The sequence below is a fragment of the Egretta garzetta genome, unplaced genomic scaffold (genome assembly GCF_000687185.1).
Source record: "Egretta garzetta isolate BGI_Z169 unplaced genomic scaffold, ASM68718v1 scaffold112, whole genome shotgun sequence".
NCBI classification, from domain to species: Eukaryota; Metazoa; Chordata; class Aves; order Pelecaniformes; family Ardeidae; genus Egretta; species Egretta garzetta.
Window position 1 is genome coordinate 1,787,266 of NW_009258884.1, and position 11,846 is coordinate 1,799,111.

General features: G+C 40.0%; 1 protein-coding gene across 5 annotated transcripts in view; it reads right to left on the minus strand.

The window, feature by feature from the left end:
- Positions 1-253: 253 nt before the first annotated feature.
- Positions 254-11,846, minus strand: part of RAD51C (RAD51 paralog C) — an 18,142-nt gene continuing 6,549 nt past the window's right edge. The window contains exons 5-8 of one of the 5 annotated variants that reach the window (XM_009633889.2): positions 10,390-10,456; positions 6,774-6,834; positions 4,167-4,227; positions 254-528 (exon numbers count right to left, since the gene is read on the minus strand). In XM_009633889.2, coding sequence (XP_009632184.1) covers positions 427-528; positions 4,167-4,227; positions 6,774-6,834; positions 10,390-10,456 — 291 coding nt within the window. In that variant the 3' untranslated portion in view covers positions 254-426. Of the gene's footprint in view, positions 4,228-6,091; positions 6,241-6,773; positions 6,835-10,389; positions 10,457-11,846 lie in introns of all 5 variants that reach the window. The other 4 variants (XR_004841335.1, XR_004841337.1, XR_004841336.1 and 1 more) reach the window with 4 other exon arrangements.

Consider the following 11,846-nt stretch of genomic DNA (forward strand, 5'->3'; position numbering starts at 1 on the left):
GCTCCACTGCCTTCTGCCCTGGTCTGAGGCATGTGAGCAGACTGCTGCATGAAAACTTGTTAGAATTCAGATACACACAAAACCAGATGAGTGATCAAGACCTGTGTCCTTAAATGTACCGTATTTGATGCTCACATTTCATTGGTTTTTTACCTAGAGTAAAAGTAGTTGGATCCTCCATCTCCCCCCAAAAAGCTGAAGCCTTTTGTTATAGAAAACATAGATTTTTATTATAAAAGTAAAATTATGCCATACAGAAAGGAATTTCCTGTGTCAGAAATTTGCATATTGCAGTCTTAATGTTAAAATAATGTCCAGAGCAGGAGTTTAAGTTAAGACTCTCTCAGGCTACCTTTGGTTGCATGTTCACTATGCAACTGTTCTGATGTAGCACACATTTTTTAACATTCAACTTTCGAATTGCTGTTACTTTTCCTCTTCTCTCCGTGGCCGTTTGCGAGGGTTCATTTCAGTATCTTCTGCATTCTGAGTGACAGCTGGAGGCTGCACATCTCGGAAGCCATGAGACTGTAACATATAAGCAAAATCACGTGGTAACACTTTTATGGATATAAAGTATGAGTAACTAGTTCCCAGAAGATCAGAATAAGGTATGATGCTGTCATTTATTTTAGATGAGCAGCCACAGAACGTTTATAGACCAGGCTAAGCTCAGAACTGCAAGCTTTTCAACACACATGCCAACTAATTAAAGTGCATCTCCTCCTTTTATTTTTTAAAGATACTTTATTTTCACCAACCAGGCTATCATTTTCATTTTACCACTAATAAACCCCATGGCTATGAAGCACTGCTTCTCTGTAAATTAACTTATGTTGCCTATTTAAATAAATTAAAAGCCAAATCCTTCAGCCCTTATTCAAGCTCCCACAGAAGCAAGGAGATGACTGGATTAATTGCCTCAAGTCATTCTCAGAAACAAAACTGAATTTCTAAAACGTAGGATTTTTTTTGTTTCCTGTATCTCCTTAATGAACTGCAAACACCAATGAGACATTGTAAGAGAAGAGCCTATCTGGATCAGTCTCTAGACTGTAAAGACTGTTCCAGCATAGTAATTTATGGGACACAATGGGATAAGAACCTTTAACTGCCAAAAAGTAAATGTAGAAGTGAAAACTAGATGCTGCTACTCAGGAGAGAGCTTAAAGCGATCTATTTGGCTTAGTACCATTTGTATTTTCTGTTACCTTGGCTCACAATTTAATGATTTTAAAATACGAAAAATCTGGAAAATCAGTTAAACGTCATCAATGCAGATGGAGATACTGAGATGCTATGTGAAGCCTGCAACTGCCTGTCTTCCCATCTCCAAACGCTGTGCAGGGAGCACTGCTGACAGCTCAGTGAAGGCTCTCACTGCAGCGCAGACTTAAGAGAGGAAAAGGGGTTAATCAGGAAAAGAAATCGCTTTGGAGATCCTAAATGCTCAGGTAGAGACAATGTGGGGATGAAATCGTTTCAGGAAAGCCGATGTTTTAGGTTGGTGGGGTGTGAAAAAGCAGGTAGAATTACTACCAGACATGTGACTTCTCTAAAATGCCAGTGTGTCCCACACCAAGATCAAGCCAAAGCAAAACCCAATCAAAATGTTTTGCTTAAGTCTCCCATCTCTGTATTTCTATTTCTAAATGCCTCACCTCACACAGCCTGCTATGGTTTTAAAGGAACAAACAGCAAGAGGTGCCACAAGGGCAGAATTTGTGCGGTCCCTCTGCTATTATAAGCAACTCAAGTGTTACTCTAAATAGCCTAATGGGGAATCTTCAAGTTTAATGTTTCACTGCTGCTTACATCCAATCTCTGCCATTTCCCTTAGGCACAAAGGTGGATCTGTAGCCAAGAAGCCACTTAATCCAGCATGCTAGACTCCCAGTGAAAGCATTCCAATGGTTATAAAGGCCAGCACACGATAAAGTAGGCTGCTTAGTATGGATGTTAGCCATTTAGTGACAGGCATGTACCTTATGGGCATAGCACCTCAAAAATACAAGAATTTGGTGTATATTTGTGAAGCTTGTTAGTGGTTTTTAGATGGTAAGAACGTGGCTAATGGAACCAAGGACCTACAAAGCTCAGATAGTCTATGGTCGTTTTGAATTGTTCTTTAGCATCTTCTGGCATCTACAGACTGCATCAAGATTGGCAAAGGTAGCTGGCTTCATTACTTGGAGCAGTATTCTCACTGCTAGTCTGGCAGATACTCCACAGTTCAGGGAAATACCGACAATTCCTACCCAGAATATAGGTTCTGGGTCTCTTATCTTTCACGATGAAATAAAACAGGCCACGTTACCTGGGAAATTTAGGTGAATCAGATGATCTTTTTACTCCCTTGTGCATAAATCGATTTACATTTCTATACCCTGCACTTAAGAAAGAATCCTTATCAGCCTGTGAAGGAAACTATTTCATTTGATAGGTGCTCCACAGCTTCCACACTTGCTCAGAGTGGTGACCGACTTGCCAGTAAGCTGGGAAGGACAAAGCTGAAAAAGAACTTGAGCTTGGTCACTAAGTTACACACTTCTCCATTGGCTTACAGGCACTGAACAGCCAGTTTGTCAATGGTACCAAAGTATCCAATTTGTGTAAGCCTAAACATCTTTGAGGATCTAGGCTCGAGAAATTAATTATTTTTTTAATTATCTTTTCTTGTATGCTGGTTATACATAGATGTGCTAGATCAGATTTGGAAACGCTGAACATGTATTCACATCTTCCAGTTTAACTACAGAGATGGAAATGAGAAATGACAACAGCAGACTGTTACCATCAGACCTGAATTTCATGAAAGAAACAGGGATAATAAATTTTTTACTTACAGAAACGGTCTGCTGAAGCAGCTCAACAGGATTAAGGGAAAAAACACAGGGATAATCTTAAGTTTTAACTAATCTTTGATTAGGATACACTCTCAACTGTATTTCAAGATTGTGTGCATTCACACAGAAGAAGAGAGCATAGCTGTTCTGTAAGGCATATAAAACTGAAAGGGAAAGGCAACTAAGATAAAATCCATCTGTTTGTCAGCTGGAGAGAAAGGGCTGCATGTTCACATCACACGATCCAAACAATCTTGGGATGTAGTCCCACTTCACCCTTCCAGTCTTTACAGAACTAAGAATATATATATATATGTGCAGTATTTCTGCTGTCCAGGTGAATATATTCAGGAGTGAAAAAAATCTGATTTCTGTTCAATAGTTTGAAGATACCATCTTATGGCAGCATTAAAATCCGCAGGAAATGCTATGGCAACGTGTTTCCATGAGGACACATAGCAAATAGTTATGGCATGTACCTATGTATCTGACATTTGAAGATATGAGAGTTGAGTGGTGGGGTTTTTTTAAACCTAAATACAGCTTAGACAGTATGTATTCTCATTAATATGCATCTAAGCTCTCCACAAAAGAAAATAATCATAGGATTTAACTAGGGATGAATAAGGACTCCAGCCATAAGCTGGAAGCTCCTCATATGATAGTGACAGAAAAGTCTGTACATATTGGCTGGTCATGGGGTCACTGGTAGGATGGAGTGATGAAAGAGATAAATACAACCTAGGTTATATCAGGCAATGCACTTAAAGCAGAGATGTGAAAATATGTGTGGCACAAAGCATTGGTGAGAGCTCATGTATGATTCTGGTCACCCTTGTCCTAAAAAGATAAACTCAACTGGAACAGATGCAGAGAAAAGCCACTAGGGAAACAATAACCTACCTGACAAGGGAGAAAACAGCTTGGCTTGTTCAAGTCTCCCAAAGTGAAAGCTCAGAGAGTGCATGATTGTTCTCTGTAATTGCACTTAGGCCAAAAGTTAACATCAAGGGCAGATAAAATAAGCAGTACTAGCACAAGAACAGATGGGAACAGGCTGCCTGTAGATTTGATCTGGAAATCAAAATGTTTTAACTCTGAGAGGACTAACATGCCGGGTCATTTTTCTAAAGAGAAAAGGTGCAAAATATTCATAAACCTGGAGACATCCCAGTATCACCGGTTACTTTCAGAAGGCAACTGAAAGGCAACACTAAGAAACCAAACGTCATTCTCAGACTTGTCTACGTGTCTGAAAATTCCTTTACAGATAACAGTTTGCTCCCATCTCTGTATCTCCATCCCGTAAGAAATACTAACTGTAATGTGATATGGTATGGTTGACTCCTTCTGACTCGGTGATTTGTACAACGTTGCCAACCTGGTTAAACAAAAAACAGGTAATTATGATTAGTGAATACAATAATAAAAATTCCAAGTAACCAAATGACCAGACCCAAGTTTTCCCACAATCACGGGGTAGGTGACCACTGAAATTCTTATGTATGCATTTTCATGTAGGTCATTTAAACTGTGGATGCCAAATTTCCATCCTTACATGACCTGTCAGCTCAAATACAATACAGACCTACTAAAAAGAGTGAACGGTTAATTAGCTTGTTTCATCAAAGTATTTGATCACATTTTGGAACAATATTCATTATGAATTAATTCCAAATGCCACTTCCTTAAAATGCAAACAAAAAAGGTTCTGAGCACAACTCTTTCGTACTCCATTAAGCAATCATTTGTTCATTGACCTCTCAAAGTTGGGACATACCCTCAAGAATTCAAATATTTCTAGGGAGTTTTTTTCTAGAGATTTCACAAGCCTGTCAATATAACCTAGTGGATGGAGAATAAGATGTTCTATTTCTAAGCCTGACCTTGCCACTGACGTACAGCATAACCTTGAGAAAATCGGTTCCCTTTTACTTCTCCTCTACCACTTCCTTGATTTTGTGCATTTAGACTCTAAGCGATACATCTTGATTTGTGCTTATACAGCACCTAGCCAATAGATGTTTGCATAATATAGATAGGAGACTGCAGAGCAACTCAAAAGCAAGGGATTTTTCAACCAGTCCCAGGGCTGCTAGTGTGCACCAAGCCCACCTCCCCAAAACTTAGACTTACGTAAAGCCAATATAGAAAGTATTCACTCTCTGTATCAAGACACCCTGCCAAAGATCCTGTTAATTATTTTGGGGTTTTTTTTTCCTCCCTGAGGTGCCATTCTATTAGAGAGCACGTAATTACAGCCTGAGGAACACTGCCACTTCATATTAACTACACAGGGAATTCCTCAGAACATTTAAGTGGTGGGTTATACTTTACAAAATAGCCTAAATCTGAAGCTGCAGAAGCCATACTTTTACAAGTGCTCAGCTGGAGCGCTGCTGCATGCCTCTGACTCAACAGGATCCTTCCTCACAGCAATGAGAACCCTTATAATTAAGCTCTGACTTTTTCAGTAGCAGAGAGACAGGTATCATATTTGGCCAAAGCACAATTTAAAAGGAAAAAAAAAAAAAGGCAAATGGATTCTCAAATGGTCATCTTTGTGCCTCAGTAACCCAATATAAAAACAAACGCACGATGGATCGTCAGGTATAGGTAGGTAGTGTGAAAATGCAACAGAATGTAGCTCTTTCTGATTTTTACAGATAGGAAGCTGTAATTGGAATTGCTGTGCTTCTGCAGGTCCCACTCCATCTTAGCCGCATGTTTAGAACAGCAAATAAAACATGTTTGTCTATCTTTGGCTTGCTTTCTGGAACCTCTATCTACAACCTTCCTAGCTATGTTGCAGAAAAGCTCTTTACTTTTGATATATAAACTAACTTTTGTTCACTCTGCAATCATTATGTTGATGCAACGTCTGTCTTATAAAGGCTGTTAACTAATCAGTGATGTTAATTTAATTCCAAATTAAACAGCCCGCTGTAATCATTCTGCATTGCCTTCAAACTTAGAATTTAAAAAACAGAACTCCACAAGAAATTGTCACTGCATTTCTCTTTCAAGTTTTAACAAGCAAAACTATGCACAACAACATTCCAGTAGCATTTTTGTTCGCTGTTTGCAGAAGATTAGGGAATTGAAGCAAGGCTTCTTAATCTCAAGTTGCTGCATTGTGATATTATATACAAGACATTTAACTGACCAGGAAAGAGAAGTGAGCTTGCAATATAGTGAAGAGGGAAAAAAAGAACCAGGGAACTGCAACAGACAAAACTTCATACTGTTTTTAGAAGGGTCGTCCTCATTCCTTTGGGTTTCTAAAATCATCCTCCCTAGGTCAGCTCTGCACTGGGAGTAAATGCAGCTCTCTTTCCACCTCCTAGCAGGTCATGGTCTCTGCATAGCTGTCCAGGTTTGCAGAACCATCCTGCTCCATACAAAAGCAGAAAGGTCCAATGGCTGCCACTGAGGCTCAGGGGTCAGTAGGCTTACGGTCTGTCCTCCTGAGAATCACCATCTAGGTGGAAAGCCGCCTTTGGCACCTTTGGCTTTGTACTGACTGGGGCCTAAAAGACTGAAGCAAAGAAATTCTACTCCCTGCCTTCAAAATGCAGGTTGTAAAAAAAAATTTCTACTTAGCTACCAGATCCTAAATTCTTGCGTCTGAGCAACAGCCGTTAGGGTGTTGTATTTTGATGAGACATGGCATCTCATCAGAAAGAAAGTACAGCACTGCAGCAAGCTGACCATGGTGAGGAGGAGGAGCATGGCACTTCAGCCCACACCATCTTAGGCTGAACTAGAAAGCTCTTCTTGAGCCTCAGGAGCCTGGGACATGTTAGACCAAGGCCAGAAATCAAATTAAAATCCCTGCTTGGCCGCTAGAGCCAGTCTGAAAAAGATTCTCAAGTGTCACAGTTGTCAGTAGTATTATGTACCTCACCGGCCGACATTTTCACTTACCTCTGACTGTTGTCCCAGTGAAAGATTAAACGGACAGTAGCAGCATGTCCCCAGCTTTCTCCTGGGTGACACAAAATGACAGGCCATTTTATTTATCTCCTATAACAGCAGCATCATGAGTAAACTGAACTGAAATTAGACCAGTCTTCCAAAAAACTCACATGATTAAAACATATACACCTTTCTTGCAGTAATGAATCACATCTTTTTCATATGTGCAAGGATTCCACAACTAGTTTATCAAATACTCTGAGACAAGGAATAACCTCTGTACTCACAGTGTGTTTTATAGAAAGTTTGATGCAATACTTCCATATTTGTAGAAAATTTTGTATATACCTGATAAAGGACAGGTACTTGAATCTTGAAAACAGAGGCAGCATAGAGAAAAGATTTTTTAATTACTACTGAAGTAAATCCTACTTCAAAATTGCGATATTCTGTCTCTCAGGCATAATTATGAGCAAACATCACTCCCTTTGGGATACAAGCTTTGGGAGAAAGTCAATGATTATTAAAGTATTAAGGGCCCCTGAAGCAGTCTTCTGCTTCTGACAGCAAAATGGAAAAGAACACAACCAAAAGCAAAGGGCGGGGGGGCGTGGTGGAAAGAGAAGTTTGGATTGTTATCCTATTTCAGGGGAAACAGTCCTTCTGTTTCAGCTCACACCCAACCACAAGCTGAGTCAATTTATAGATAGTTTTATTGGGTGTTTTCCTCTGTTTATCCCAGGAGACAGTCAGTAGTCCAAAGATGGATTGCATTTTAAAACAGTCATTTTGGTTAAGTGCTGCAAGCCTCTCCTATTCACCTGCATACAGCCCTGTAACTTCTGAATCGCCTGTTGGTCTCCATCATGTCACCAGCCCCATCTGCTTCATGTGCTCTGGGATTCATTACAGCACAGAGAAGAAAAAAAATGATTCAACTGTAATGAAGACCTAGACCCTCTCGGCAGCTGGCCAGACCTTGCTCCACTATATCTAAGTTGAGATTAAAGATTTTGACTATCAGATAAGGTTCTGAGTCAGAGATCAAAACACGTTTTACAATGGGTAGAAATTCCACACCAGAATGTTTCCAACTCTATTCAATATGAGAGAAAAATGCTACTGTAAAATGACATATTTCTGAGTTAAACTGGCTGTAGATTAATATTTGACCTCCTTTCCAAATATACCCAGTAGGAATATCTAGGAACACGCAGCTTAGCTATCACTAGTGGGAAAGAAAGCTGTCCCCTTCATAAAGCTCTTGACTTAATACCTTGCAGCATCTGTGCTTTTTTTTTTTCATAATTAAGAACTTCCCTTCTGCTAGGAAGCTGAATAAGAGTTTAGAGATTAATGCTCTTGTGAAATCTTAGAAAAGGCGGTTTCTAAGGCTTACCAATCAATGGGGAAAAAAAAACTATTTAGGGGAGGCAATAGGATTGATTTTACTTGGGGTTTTGCTGCTGACCCCTCCCTCGATAGTTCCTTTGGCTACAACTGACCACGCAGGGGCAAGAAGTTCTTTAGCCTTTACAATGAGACTTGTTGAAATAGCATCCCTTTGGAGTGGGTCGTAAAAATCACCTTGTAATCCACCAGTTTGGTACCTGCACCCAGTCTATGGAATAAATTCACATCAAAATGAACACAGCTTTGTACCACTCTGGAATGCTCAGCTCGAGATATTGCTGTTTAGGATGAGGGGAATATCTCTTACCTTCAATATTTTACCAGCTGGTACGGAGTTTCATTTTTGCAAGAGTACACACTACTCAGTTTAACAATACTATGTGGTTACACACACATTCTGGTGAAAGTGGCAATCAGTTTACGGTCAATATGAGGTTACATCAAATTAAATGTTTGTAAAAGAAAACATGTGCAAGACAATACAGGATTATCTTTGAATTATAACCTACTCTGAATGTCTTCACATTCTTACCTATAACTCAATAAACACAACAGCTGTCAAACAAGTCTGGTTATTGGAAAAAAGACAGAATCTACTAGCTTTAACTGAGTTTGCAGCCAGAAAGGCTGCCAAAAGTAACAGATCAGAAAGCAAGAGGCAAAAATTACAAAAAGGCTCAGATACTGGAAGCTGGGTCTTTATCTGCATGCAGAACTCAAAATTGCACATTCTTCACATTCTTGAAGGAGATGGTCTGTATTTGTTCATTTTTATCTTACATCTGTGCCAAATGGTTCAATGCCTGTACAGACACTGAGAACATCTTTGCCTTTGTACTGTCCCCCTTCTTCTCCCTCCCCTCCAGAACAGGGGCATCATTACTTAGTTCACAGAAACTGAAGCTGTGGACAGGTAATTTCTGCCCTTTAAGTACATCATAAAACAATACAAAGTTACAACCTGAAATAAGATTTAAATGCTGATCTTTTTCCTAATTTGTCAAAATACTTCAGAAGAACTGTTCTATTTTCCCCCGTTGACCTCAGCAGAAGAGGCTATATGAGGTACTCTGCTCATTACAGGGCAAAATGGAGCAGCCTGTAAAGAACACTTAAACTCACTATGGGCAGGCTGGGGCTGAGGATCCCACACAGAACCTTCCTCTACATCACAACTGTAGAGAGCAATGGTTAGAGAGTTCCAGGTATGCAGCAAATATGAAACACCTTTGCAAATAATTAATGGAATGTGATCAAGTGTAACGGCAAAATAAACAATTTAAAGTGGTTTGGAGAGGCAGTGAATGATTCTCAGGGAATTTAGGAAATTGCAGCATAGTCTGAGGTATGCAACCATTAAGCTGTGTTCTTCTGTTAGTGCTTTAAGCTGCTCATCACCACATTCTTGCTAGTGGTTTACTGCCCCCAGGTCCATCCCTACATTTTTGGCATGATCATTCACTAGCCAATTTCAGTCTAAATTACCTGATTTATCAGAGGTTTACTTATTATTTAAATAGCTCAAGCTTACCTGGCCCACTTTTGGCAGAAATGGATTGGGAGACAAGCACATAAACAGCTCAGCCAGCATATAGGATGTGGCAGTGACCTCCAGCAGGGGTAGTGGCCTCCTTAGCTGACACAGCTGCAGCTGGAATAGAGGTAACTCCACAGCCCAAGATCCTCAGGGGAAGGCTGCAATACATTAGCTGCACGTCTAAAAACCTAGCTACTCAGAGAGATCTTAGTACCTAGTGCTTCCCCATAAAGGGTGAATTCAGTCATCTTAAGGAACACTGATCTAATATCAACTTTACTACTAAAAATTTTGGTTTAAAAAGGAAACAAAAATAAAAATCCAGCAACACTCTCAATCCCTGAGTTTCTGCAATTTGAAAATGTCATGACTGTTAAAAATATTTGTAATCCCTTTTCAAAAATTTAACCAGGATTCTCATCTGCACACCATGTTTGAGTTTAGAATAAAATTTGATAGTGGCTCATTATAATGACAACGCTGGCATAGATAAGCACTACTGTAGAGTTCCACAATGCCAGCAGTTCCAGATGGGTCCAATAGTTTCACCACAGATTCTGCTACACCACAGAAGTTCAGCAAACAATTTCATTTTCTTTGTACACATTGCCAAAAGAAAGGAAGTCACATATTTGAAGATTAACTCAGTTTTCAACTCACAAGCTAAACACCTACCTAAAGCAGGTACCAACGTGGACTGGCTTTGTCCAATCCTTGTTGTCATTTGGTTTGTCAGAACTACCTAAAAGAGGAAAAAAACGCAAACAAACAAGAAAACCTCCATAAAAGAAGCATACTGGTGGGAGGGAAGAGAGGGATTTTTCAAAAAGCTTTCATCAGATTACTGAGGCAAAACTCCTGCCTACTGTAATGAAGCTTTTGCATTAATAAAAAACTGTAAACGTGCCTCATCCTTCCTCAATAGCCAAAACAAAATAAAAGAAGCCTGCAAAATGTATTTTCAATTTGCATAGATGGTAGATTTCTTTCATTCAAGACTTTAAAGAAACTCCACACAACTTGTAGATTGCACCGCATTTGTACTAAATACTGTTTGGATCTGTATTTAGATGCACATGACTTGTACTAGCCCTCTGTAAAGAGATAGATTTCAGTCACTGTGGCATAAATGAACTTGGTGGTGCTGCTCAAAACATGCATAAGCCTAGTGATTAAGAGAATTTCTGCACCTTGTAGTCTAAAAATGCACAAGTGGGTACAATACAAAGCAGAATGAAAGTGAACAGACAGAGCGGGGGAGTGTTTTCGCAGCACGAATCACTCGTAGGAGGTTCACAGACAGTCTAGGTTAGATCCCTGGTAGAAGTGGGGGTGGGTGAGACAGAAAAGAGCCAGGAATATTAATTGCAAAGATCATTAAAAATGAAAAATAAAAAATTGTACGCATCTTAAACCCTAGGGGTTTTCATTGTTTGACATGCTTGTATGTTTCTTGCTTGAACAGTTAGAAGAGTGTGCTAGAGCAAGCGATTCCTCTGAGCACACAGGGCACACACCAAAACATTGACATAGCTGAAAGCCCCAAGACATATATTGCGTCTTTTAGAGAAGTAACTCATCATACCTGGATGCTAACAGCCCCAAACAGGCTCCCCATCTCACTGCTGGAGAAGGGCTGGTCTGGGCATCCCAGCACAACCCATCAAGTTCAGCTTTAGAAATGAAAGGAATGAACTTCCTACCATATTAGAGCATTCAGACTGCCCGGCTTTGCTGCCCGACAAGCCATCTCTGGCACGCAAGCTGAATTTAGACTGCTTGTAAGCTACATGGAACTAACTCCAAAAACTAACAAGAGGGCCACTCTCAGCTAAATCATTTCTGAAGCTCTGTGATTGATCACTTCTTTAGCAAGTGTTTATTTAGCAAGCGTTTGTACTAAACTGCTCACTTGTTCAGTAGAAAAAAGTTACATCTGTTTCCCCTGGGCAAAGACAAAAAGACTGTGCAATGACAACTGCTCCTGTCCAAGGTCACCAGGTGCCCAATTTATGAGTGAAAGCACTCAGTAAACTGGGGGCTGTGCAAATCAAGCAGTCATATAGCATTCCTCTCCCTTGGTGCCCACGCCAGCAGGAAGAAGCTTCACAACTCATGTCAGGGCAAGAAAA